The sequence below is a fragment of the Alosa sapidissima genome, chromosome 11 (genome assembly GCF_018492685.1).
Source record: "Alosa sapidissima isolate fAloSap1 chromosome 11, fAloSap1.pri, whole genome shotgun sequence".
Classification (NCBI taxonomy): Eukaryota; Metazoa; Chordata; class Actinopteri; order Clupeiformes; family Clupeidae; genus Alosa; species Alosa sapidissima.
In genome coordinates, this window is record NC_055967.1 from 10033825 (window position 1) to 10046324 (window position 12500).

Sequence of the window (12500 nt, forward strand, 5' to 3'; positions counted from 1 at the left end):
TGCAAAAAAAAAGAGGAGATGGGGGAGTGATATTCAGACATAATAACAAACAAAGAGACAAACAGACTGAAAGACCAAAATTGGAATTGAAAATAGAAACACACAAAATACATAAAGTGGAAAAAGGAAAGACAGAGAGATCTAAGACAGAGAGAGAGAGAGAGAGAGAGGAATCAAACTCTCTGATTTGATCTGAGGCATTCCTCAGTGAGTCCCAGTGGTGATCAGCTGCTGTCTCGTGTGTGCTGTGTGTGTGCAGAGTGAGGTGGCGCGTCACGACGCGTCAGCTAGGAGTGGGAGGCGTAGAGGGCTGAGGCACTGAGTTGAGCATGACTAGGCAGCTCCCCAGGACATAGAGGTGTGTGTGTGTGTGTGTGTGTGTGTGGATGTGTGTGTGTGTGTGTGTGTGTGTGTGCGTGCTCGTGGGGAGGGATGTGTCAGAGCTCCTGACGCAGGATTAGGGAAACACCCTCGCATGGCATCAGCTTGGATGAGCGTCCACGCGATCAGTGCCACAGGCCTGTCCACGTGCCGCTCAGAAAGAGACACGCTCACGCTGGGAGAGCCCGCTGCTGCTGCCTATCTGTCTATAATCTTTCTAATTCCTCTTTCTGTTTCTTACTTGCAAAGGGCGTTAAACTCAAACACTCATCAATACACACACAGAAACCACAACATGTGGGCAAGATCCAACACACACACACACACACACACACACACACATGCCTATCAGTGTGTGCATTTTCATACAGCAGTGCTGACTCGTCCTTCCAGTGGCTGACCTACAGAGCGGTCCCCAGGGGCCCTGGCAGTGGCAGGAGGGGAGAAGATGGACGGATATCGTAAGAGACAGGTCATGGGTCACAGGAGCTGTGGGTGCCTGCTGTGGCATCTTGTCATTATTTATAACCATGAGGCAATTATGAAAATGCCAACAAGGAGAGTTTTTACTTGGGACAAGAACTCCAATGATAAAGAATATTTAGAGGAGAGAATGCATATGCTCCTGCCAGCTGGCCTGTCCTCAATGTTTGGCTTCAGATGTAAGATGTAAGATATCTTTCAGTTAATAGTGTGAGTCAGGTCTAATTTGATCTGTTTGCACACCTGATATTTTCACCCTCTCAACACATATTTAAACACACACACACACATACAGAGAGAGAAAGAGAGAGAGAGAGAGAGACATGCAAACACACACACACACACACACACACACACACACACATACACACACACACACACACACACACACACACATACACACACACACACTCTCACAATGAAACCCACCCTTTACACAAAATTTGCTTTCCTCTGGCTCAGAGCTAGGTATCACCAAACAATGTGATGCGCCGGGTGCCAGCAGGAGGTGTGTGTTAAAATAAGGGTGTGATGAAGTCTCTGTAACACCACTCTCTCTAACTGTGGGACACCTGACAACCTCTGTTATGAAACCATCCATGCCATCTGCTATTAACCTGGCAGTGCTCAAAAGACGTGGACTCTCACGGATCCAAACCAAAAGGCCAGAAAGTAAAAGATGGCCAGAGACAAAGAAAGGAAGAGTGTGGGATCTTACACTGTAAATGGCATCAATAATAGTGGAAATGTTTCAGGTAGGAAGCAAATGGACTGTTTACTCTGATGCATAGAATCAGAATGAACATAGCTGGAGCAATGGCCCATGCAGACCGTGGTCATTTGACAGGCCTGATGCCTATTCCAGGTCACAGCAGGGGCTTTTCTGCTTACAGTATCTCAAGCCGAGGCTGTGTTGAAGGTGCTTTTGTACACTATGATATGTGTGTGCATATATCTATGCTTGGATGTCAATGTGCATTTACATTCAGGTGTGTCTACATGTTTTTTACATGTAATTGTGTGCAAGGCTGTGTGTGTGTGTGTCTGTGTGTGTGTGTGTGTGTGAGAGAGAGAGAGAGAGAGAGAGAGAGAGAGAGAGAGAGAGAGAGAGAGAGAGAGAGAGAGAGAGATTGTGCGTATGCATGTGCATGATTGTGTGTACTATATGTACTATGTTTCGCTTGCTGGTCTCTCACCGGCTCTTGGTGTAGTGCCCAGCGGGGTAGTATCGTGAACATGTGATCCCGTCCCAGGCACAGTAGGGGTCACGGGCCAGGCAACAGTCGGCGCACGCCGAGCCGTAGAGGTCACACTGGTGCAGACGCGTCTGTGCAACACCGACCTCCGACCCCACATACAGCTGTTGCTGCAGAACACAGGAGAAAGGGAAGAATTGAGAGATACAAAAATTGAAAAAGAATATACCTAATGATACATACAGTAGTATGATTAGTGGATGTGGTGGGAAGAAATTCTTTCAGCAATACAAAGTCACTGTTTTAGCTGATCAGAGATTACAATTATTGTAAAGAAATGTAAAGCAGGGTATTTTATGGTTCTGGAGAAGGTTTGGGGTGGAATGAGGTGGGTCATCACTAGACATGACTGTTTCCACTCTAGACAATGCTGCCTGTGTTTACAGTTATTCATTGTATGCGCTCCTCCTGAACATGTGCTACTCATTTCCACCATCTAGTGGCGGGAGGCCAAAGTGAATGCATCAATTATTGTAATCAACAAATTCTCCTCGTGCATCACAATCTATTGACTGGCAGTAATGTATGGCATGTGTGTGAGTGTGTTCTTTACCCTTTTAGCGGAGATCAAGATCTCTGTGACTGGCACTGGTTCCTGAGAATTACAAAGAGAAAAAGATTTATTCGGGGAAAACAACAATCAAAATGGTTTCCCAAATGCTGGGAAATTAGCCACACTAATGAGATAATCCCCGTGGTAACTGGTAGTTTTTATTCACTATTATGAATGTTAATTTCTAACACCCCCCCCCCCCCCCCCCCCCCCCCCCCGCCCCCACCCCATATTCACTGCTTATGTCACAATGGAAGCTGCATTATTTACAGTCTCTCACGCCTGGCTGTTTGTCATGTTAATTACACTGCCACAAGGACCATGCTAAATCAATTATCCTCAAGAATGTTAAATGTTATATATATATATATATATATAATATATTACACAAACTGGCGACATTCTCGCATACTATTCTTTTTCACTCTCATGGGTACTTGTGGTCACTATCATTTGAAACGGTTTTGTTTTTCAGACATACTTCTCATGTACAATAACAACGGTTTCCTTCCCACTCTTTACGTGAAGAGGGTGTAGGCTGCAGGGTTGCTGACGTGCAACGTCTTCCTGTAAATGCTCAATCAGTGTATGCTGTGGCCATCTGGCTGAAAGTGCTATCATTAAGCCAGGCGCGAAATTAGGCACAGGACACCACCCGCATTTTGCAGCACTTACTTTAAACACTTGCAGCTCTTCCAGAAGCACCTCCTCCATGGTGTCCGACTCTTTGTTGTAGATAGTGATGTATTTCAGCACAACAGATTTATCTGCAGAATGGGAGTAAGGGGAGGCATATAAGAGTTTTTTTCCCCCTGCCTGTCATTGTAATTAACCCACACTGATGAGGATTGTCCAGCGCCTCTCTGTGTGTTTTTGATTGTTGTGACCTCTCTGCTTTTAGAGAGTCTCCCTGTAGGCCTGTGGAAAGCTGATAAGCAGCTGGACTGTTATTGTGAATAAGAACAAACGGAAAAAACAAAAAAAAAACTTGTGTGAAGTAATGGCAAGCTTAATTAAAAGCTTTGTGAAAGTGGCCCCTTTTGACTTCATCAGAGATCTGAGCTTGTGGTCATGTTCAATTATAAGCATTTCAGGGAAGGCTGAGAGTATGGAGACTGTGTTTCCTGCAGATGAATGTTAACATGTTTATATTTTTTATGCATTTTCACTCATTATTTGCATTATTTCATGTGCATATGTTCATTTATATATGTGCATGTGTTTTATTTGTATGCATCCTATATATTTATTCAAATATGCTAGTGTGTGTGTGTGTGTGTGTGTGTGTGTGTACAGTATGTGTGTGTGTGTGTATGTGTGCGTGCGCGTGTGTTGTGTGTGTGTGTGTGTGTGTGTGTGTGTTGTGTGTGTGTGTGTGTATGTGTGTGTGTGTGTGTGTGTGTGTGTGTGTGTGTGTGTGTGTGTAGCTTAAAAGGCGTACAGGAGGTGTTGATTTAGGTTATTTGGTTGATTCTGGTGAAGGAGAGGTTTAAAAAAAGATGATAGCCACGGCTAATTTGGGTTAGTGTGAGCTGGAGAAGGAACTAGTGATTAGAATGGGCGAGAGAGAGAGAGAGAGAGAGAGAGAGAGAGAGAGGGAGAGAGAGAGAGAGAGAGAGAGAGAGAGAGAGAGAGAGGAAGAGTCTGAATGTGTGTAGGAGAGTAAGTGCTTACATGTGTGAGTTTATGTATTGAGTGAGTGCATATAAAGCTGACCAGTGCCAATGTAGAGCACATTGTAGTGTCCATCCTCTGCCTCTACGTGGTCCACGGCCAGCTGGGTGAAGTTGCGTCCGCCACCCGTCTCCAGCAGGATGGGCCGGTGTTGGCGGGGCCGTACCGCGTTGAACATCAGTGGGGTGCGTGCGCACAAAACGCAGGACTTCATCTGGAAAGTCCTTGGAGCTGGAATACTGCCCACCATTTATTTTACACTGGCACACCTGGAGGAAAGAGAGAGTGAGAGAGAGAGAGGGAGAGAGAGAGAGAGAGATAGAGACAGAGGGAGAAAGAGAGAGAGAGAGGGAGAGCGAAAGGGGGGAGCGAGAGAGGGAGAGAGGGAGTGAGAGAGAAAGAGAGAGAGAGAGAGAGAGAGAGAGAGAGAGAGAGAGAGAGAGAGAGAGAGAGAGAGAGAGAGAGAGAGAGAAAGGAGATGCACAACAACATTAATGCATAAACAGTAAAATATATTCTATTCTGATTCAGTTTTGCAATTTTCCTGAAAAAGAGCAAGCTTATCAACATTTTTATTTCTGTTTTCAACAAATTTGCACAAGGGGGTTGTTGAAAGCGCTGCAGGGCCGCTCTGGCTCCTGGTCTGCTGCACAAAATGATAATTTCACCGCTGTTGGACAAAGTTCTGGTGCACTCTGAGAAAAGGTCAGCTGACACAGGTCTGGTAGACACTTATTTGTTATATTCCAAATGACATCGCCGCAGTGCAAAAGAGCATTAACTATGAGACAAGCACAGAGAGGAATAACCATGCAAGAGTGAAATTCCCCCACCCCTACCCAGCCCAGGCCTAGGTAATTATGTCCATGGGGCTGCGATGCCAGAAAGATCAGATAATCATCATGTTGATTGTGTAAGTTGAGAGAGAGAACGAAAAGAGACATAAAAGCCTGATCTTTGCCTGGATTAACAAGAAAGGATCCTGAGGCGAGCATAATCAGGTCTGCTGTGGACCAGAGTGAGCCATGTGGGGACACGAGGTTGAAGAAAAGAAAAATCACTCTGTTGTTTTCTCGGCATGCAGTGCTTTGCTCCACAAGAGCCATACTGGGCAAAAATAGACTCAGACGTAAATGCTAGCGATCCAATCAATGAGAACTGAAAAAGGATCCAGGATCCTGGTAGCCTCGCAAAACAAAGTGAGCATCTGCTGAATGTCTACATCACACCACTAAATTTACATTCAATGCATTTTAATTACTACTGGAAAAGTATGTTCATTTGAGCGTGACTCGAATTGATGTCATCATACTAATATCCCTACAATTTCATTATCAGTTCCTAATCATATGCAGCTTTTTCTGAACAGAAAAGCAATTTTGTGCAAAATCTGAAGATAATGTCAACTCTGAAGAACTCTGATTAATTGCATTTCTAATCTTTGGAGCAAGCAACGCATAAAAGAATATCAGATATCAAAGCTGGCTCAGTAAATAAAGTAATTTCTACAAGGCTGAAAACAAGGCAATGTTCTGCATTGAGGTGGAGAAACATGATGGAGAGAAAGGTGATGAGGGGCCATTGCCTCGGCTAAGATCGATCTATCAGTGGAAAGGGCTGTCTCTTAGCTGCACAATCAATAGCTGTGTCTCCTGCTTATGAGACAGACTGCAGAGCAGACTCACCGACCCGGGCCGGGGGAAAGGCACCCTGCCCTCGTACATGGTCCAGTGGTGTCCGGCCTGCTCCCGGTGGGCGAAGGGTCCGTTGAATGCTGCCCGGATGTCGTCCATACTGTACACGCACACCGCATAGCCCTTAAACACATTACTAACAGGAGAGAGAGAGAGAGAGAGAGAGAGAGAGAGAGAGAGAGAGAGAGAGAGAAGAAGAGGAGGATGAGAGAGAGGATGAGAGGGAGACACAGGGAGGGAGTGAGGGGGAAAAAGGATAGGAAGAGATGTGACAGGTGAAACAGAGATGTAAATAACCTCCATGACATATTTATGGTACAGTAAAAAATGTAAGCCCATGCGTGTGTAAAAAAGTATTAACTGTTACTTGTAGATACATATGGTTTAACAATTTCGCTTTCTGCTGACCTTGTGGTACTGAACAGTCCAAAAATCTCTGGATTCTTGTCGTCTTTTTTCTTCATAACAAATACATCCTCTGTAAAATACACACACACACGAACGCAGACACACACACACACACACACACACACACACAAACACACACACACACGCCCATGCACACAAGAAGCATAAAAGCACATTAGCTCACTAGATCTCAACCACCTTTAAAAAAAAAAACTCTTTGTATCGTTGAAGTGCCTAGAGCAAATCCCTAGTAGCTAGTAAAAAGCTTCTTTGTACACACTGAGGGACTTGTTGCCAAAAAAGCCCATGTGTGCTATTTACAAAACAACAAAGAGAAGAGCACCCAGCGAGTTGCTCTGAGGAAAACAACAAGGGGGATCGAGGAGCTCGGTGGCAGAGCCTTGAAGTAGGAGCCCTGGAGGAGCAGGGAGGTGCAGAATGGAGGTGGGCGGCACTGCAGCATCTCCTGGTAGTAGAGAGAGAGAGAAAGACAGAGAGAGAGAGAGACAGAGACAGAGGGAGAGAGACAGAGACAGAGAGAGAGACAGAGAGAAAGCCTAGGAGAGGCCTCTGCATCTGCATTCCCATTCTGCTCTGCAGGGTCGACCCTGTGTGTGACAGCAGCTCCGCAAGTGGTGCCTGTGATCCCCTTCCCTGCTCCATATTTCACCACCCACAGACACACACACATAGACACACACACACACACACACACACACAGAAACAGACACACACACACACACACACACACACACACACACACACCCTTCTGCATGAGGGTGGGAGGTGTATTGCAATGCATTCTGCATGAGGGTGGGAGGTGGATTGTGCACAGCCAACTGAATGAGTGTCAGGGGACTTTTGACTCTTTAACATTGAAGGGCCTTGCTAGTTCCAACTACAGGCTGGTATGGAAGTTTTCTGATTTTTTTTTTCTCCCAACCTTTCCACTTGATGGATTTTCCATATTTTGCTCTATGTCTACAAATCAAGTCTTGTCTTTAAATAAATTAATAGATAGCTAGAAGAAACAGTAAATATATTTACTTGGTTCAGCAGCAATGGCAGTCTCAGTGAATTTACTGCACTCTAGATCAAACAATTTCTGCTTCTGGCTTGCTTGGTCTGCTGTTAGTTTGTTGCCTTGGTGTATAAATTTCATTTGCATTTAAATCCACTCACTGCCAGATGTGCTGTTCAAATATGCAGTATTACTGACTTCATGTGTCAAATTTCATATGTAGCTTGTGTTTAGTGGGGACGTGAGAAGCTCTCAGTTTGATAGTTTGAGTTCAGTTTGATAGTTTTGGTGAGGTATTTATTGGGAGGGGGGGGGGGCATGTGAATATTCTCTGCTTTACATCTTATTACCAAGCTCGTCGAAGTGAGTGTCAATGCCGTTAGGTCCTGAGACAGAACAGATGAGACGGGTCTTCAGGAAAGAGCTCCACCTTTTCACCTGCATCCTCTGACCCCCTTCATCATTCTGAAAGAAAGAAAGAAAGAAAGAAAGAAAGAAAGAGGTAGATAGAAAGATAGAGAGACAAAGACAGGGAGAGAATGAGAGACAACGGAAGACAGATAGTTGGAGGGAGAGAATGAGGATGGACAATCACTATCAACTGCGGGGCAGTGTGGAGAGTAGTAAATAATTGATGCTAGCGCTTGTTTCCTGGCTACGATGGAGGCTACGTCTGTTGTTTCCAGGCTACGTTTGTTGTCCCTCTCCCCCACTGCTGTACTCACAGCACAGACGCGGGCCACTCGTGTGTGCACAGCCTTGCCCCCTCCCTCCATGTCCGACACACGCTCCGTGAAGAAGAAGTACACCTTATCATCGGCCGGGTCATCATTGTCGGGAATCACGGCTGAGCCAACAAATTTTGGTTCTGAGAGGATACAAAAGATCACACACACAGACACACACACACACACACACACACACACATAAAGGGATCCACACACCACACACACACACACACACACACACACACACACACACACACACACACAAAGATAAATAATAAGTCTTATTTAACATCCTGTCTGCTTGGGCTATGCATCATGTGGCTTGGGGGAGTTGTTTAAATTGGATGTCGTCCATGTATTAGATAGTCCTTTGAATGAATCATTATGTCTTTAAATAATAGTCCATGAGGCACTCACACTCAAACACACACACACACACACACACACACACACACACACACACACACACACACACACACACACACACACACACACACACACACACACACACACACACACACACACACACACACACACACACAGCACTGAAAACTCCCACTGCTGCCAGGAACAGAGCAGTCGATCAAAGATGAGCTCATTAACACCTAGTTACATTGCCTGCATGGGGAGGATGTGGTGGGAGAGTTGTTAACACCTTTTTATCACATCTATAAGCCCCTGCCCAAACATCCCAATATTTAACACATTCATACAGTATATATCACTGCTTCACACACACACACACACTCAAACACACACACACACACATTTGCACGTACACACATACATCTACACATACATGCACACACACACTCAAACACACACACAAACACAATGATGTACTAATCTATTAAACACACACTCACACACAGACACACATACAGGTGTGACTTTACTAGCTGACACCTCTGCACCATTGCTTTGACATCTTAAATCTGGACTCCTGTTGCACGTGAAGCCTCCTCGGTCCCAGATGAAACGTCTGGTCCGTCTGGCTCGGGCTGAAACTGACTGGCTTTGATTGGTTCTGTCAGCTGTTGCAAGCGGAGATGGATGGCTCCTGTCTGGGATGCCTCTCTGCTCCCGCTAATGATTAATGGGGCAGACATGTTTAACAGAGCCCCCTGACCGTCTAGCTCAAACCATACATCCCCAGTCTTGCTTTCTCTTGGATACACTGTTGTTTGGACACACACACACACACACACACACACACACACCCACACACACACACGCATGGAAAAGGCATTACTGTCAGTGGGCACTGTGTTGATAGCGCAGCGAAGCGTAAATGAAATGGACCTTGTGTATGCTTGTGAGAAGGGGCATGATGGAGGAGGACCTAGAGAGGTGCACAGTGGGAGAGAGGCGGCCATCACCTCATGGGCCAGCACAGCACAGCCCAGCCCAGCCCAGCCCAGCCCAGCACAGCACAGCACAGCACAGCACAGCACAGCACAGCGCAGCGCAGTGCAGCACAGCACAGCACAGCACAGCACCGGCCTCCACCTGCTCCCCTCATCTCTGCACTCCCACACGCAGCCTCGCCATCTTTGGTGGAACTGATTGATTAGGGTCCAGGATGGCTCAGGGTAGAGAGTGTGTAGGTGCATCTATGTATGTGTGCGTGTGTGCGTGTGTGTGTGTGTGTGTGTGTTTGTGTGTTTGTGTGTATGTGTGTGTGTATGTGTGTATGTGTGTGTGTGTGTGTGTGTGTGTGTGTGTGTGTGTGTGTGTGTGTGTGTGTGTGTGTGTGTGTCTGTGTGTGTCTGTGTGTGTGCGTGCATGTATAACCTACATATCTGTATATACTGTATCTGTCCGGAGAGCATGTGTGTGAACATGATTGCAAATGGACTGCAGTTTGAGCTGTTTCAGCTCACACTCAGACTGTGAGAGCGAGCTGGATTGTTCGCGCATTGGGCCACTTTGCTCTGTGCCTCTCTGTAGCTGGCTCTGTGCCCTGATGGAAGGGCCGCGTTGTGCAGAGTAAATGTTTTAGTTGGGGGAGGTGGATGAGAATGGAATGACTGGCGCAGTGGAAATGAGTGTTGTTGGGGAAAGGACTGTGAGAGTGTGTGTGTGTGTGTGTGTGTGTGTGTGTGTGGTGGTGGAGGGAGGAAGGCACATGGGTGTGTAGTGCAGTGGAACTGAAATTGGTGTTTGTAAAATGGGTGTTTTTGCGAAAGAAAGCGAGATAGAGTGTGTGTGTGTGTGTGTGTGTGTGTGTGTGTGTGTGTGTGTGTGTGTGTGTGTGTGCATGTGTGTGTGTGCGTGTATGTGTGTGTATGTGTGTGTGTGTGTTTGTGTAAAGGGGGCGCTTGAGTCATCTGTCTCCTCTGTAGTGCTGCTGTTTCCATGCTGCTGAGTGCGCTCTGATGCTGCAATGATTCTCCTCCATCTGCCGCACCGCTGCCGCCTGCTCTGTGCACTCTCACTGCGGGCCGGTCTGGGGAAGTGATGGCTTGTTTGGGCTGCCATTGCTCTCAGCACCTCCTCGGCACGAGTTATGTATATTGATTGCTGAGTGTTGTGTGAATCCCTGTTTGTGCTAGAAAGTAAAAGCGCTATGTTGTGCACTCATTCGTGAATTGATTTTGGTGATTGGTGTATGTATGTGTGTGAGATAGTGAGTGTCTCTCTGTGTGTGTGTGTATGTGTGTGTGTGGTGTGTGTGTGTGTGTGTGTGTGTGTGTGTGTGTGTGTGTGTGTGTGTGTGTGTGTGTGTGCGTGTGTGTGTTTCCTTACCATTCAGTTGTTGACGGTCATAACTCTCTGTCCTCGTGTAACTTTGGTTGCCCAGGCGACTTAGCGCTGCGTCATTCTCCCAGTAATCAGTGTACAGGCCGACGTAGAGTTGCCCCCCTAAAAGCAATCAAACACATTACATTCAGTGCACGCCCATCTCCTAATTTAACCCCTGACTAACATAAGTTCCACCACTTCCCACTAGGGGGCAGCAAAGGGACTGCACATTAATCCATTTGTGGCTCTCTCAACACTTGCATGGGATGCCACATGCTAGCAGAGAGAGCTTTCAGCCTGAAGGAAATAATTGAATTACTTTAATTTAATTAATGGCAGTCTGTAAGATTTAAAAGACATCCAAATGCTATAACATTTGTCACCCCCACCGGAATATAAGATGATGAAAAGAGATGAACAGGTTGCATCGTTTTGTTTTTATTATTTTCCCCCATGAAGCTTGTGAAAGGAAAACAATAAAAAAAAAACTAAAAGAGCTGGCAGTTTTGTTGCCCGTGGTGATGAGCTGAATTAATGGCCCAATAAAAGTGCCACCTCCACGAGCGTCGTTCCTGAGTGCTCTGCCGCGTCTCTCCCCGGCGCTCCAGCTAGCGTTAGCGCTAGCCTCTGCCGAGCGCAGGGATCTGAGGGAGCTGATGGGTTTGTAGCCAGAGGTGCTTTACATACATGAGCCCCAGCACAAACAGAGATGAGGTGGGACCACTGAAAAGCCTTTTAGTAAGCTGGGTGCCTGAGGTGAAAAGCACAATCTCATCTCAACTCCGGGAGAGAGGGAGATGGAAGGCAGAGAGAAAGAGAGGGGGGGGTGGGGGCTGGAGGGGGAGGGGGGGGGGTGGGGGCTTTGGTGGTGGTGGTGGTGGTGGGGAGGGGTGTGGTGCCAGATATAGAATTAATGCTGCTCTATTGCCGTTGGGCTCTTCCTGGGTTTAGGCTCTTAAGATGGAGGGAGTAGCAGAATTTAGCTGCCAAATGCCTTAACATTCTATTGCTTTTGGCAGCTGAAGAGCTTGAAGCGTCTGGCTTAGACGTCAGTCAAAATCAAAAGCCCGCTGCCTTTCAGAGCTTCAGACGTGCAACGCACACTGGAGGCATTAGCAAAGAGAAACAGAGATAGACGGATGTTTAAGCTGTAATCGCATGCCTAAGGTGGCCGGATAAGGGTCATTGTATTTTTAAAAAGTCCCCACATTCTCCAGCATTAGGTTGCCCTATTAAAAACATCCTCCACGTCGGTTTTATGTTTTGAAAGTGAATGAGTACAAAAATGTACAGTATGCCTATGTAGCATTTCATCTTTTTAGTTTTCTTTTAGCCTTTTAATGCAAGACATCTTGTGTGTTTCCATGTAGGAGTGTGGGTTGGTGGTGGGATGAGCTTACTGGAGCTGGTGGCGGTGATGGGGCTGTTGGGGTCATATGGGCTTCTCCCTCTACCGTTCTCCTGCTTCTCCACATCCACATCCACATCCACGTCCACGTCCTGTGGAGACACAAGAGGCATTAGCCATCAACACTGATTATCAAGCTAATGCTTTAA

At 46.4% G+C, this 12500-nt stretch overlaps 1 protein-coding gene across 1 annotated transcript in view; it reads right to left on the reverse strand.

Moving 5' to 3' along the window:
- sema3e (sema domain, immunoglobulin domain (Ig), short basic domain, secreted, (semaphorin) 3E) overlaps positions 1 to 12500 on the reverse strand; it is a 45900-nt gene that overhangs the window by 6110 nt on the left and 27290 nt on the right. The window contains 11 exon segments of the mRNA XM_042110176.1: positions 2061 to 2230; positions 2674 to 2715; positions 3349 to 3440; positions 4390 to 4531; positions 4533 to 4607; positions 6033 to 6177; positions 6450 to 6519; positions 7821 to 7935; positions 8196 to 8338; positions 10947 to 11063; positions 12344 to 12443. Of these exon segments, the coding sequence (XP_041966110.1) occupies positions 2061 to 2230; positions 2674 to 2715; positions 3349 to 3440; positions 4390 to 4531; positions 4533 to 4607; positions 6033 to 6177; positions 6450 to 6519; positions 7821 to 7935; positions 8196 to 8338; positions 10947 to 11063; positions 12344 to 12443 (1211 nt within the window).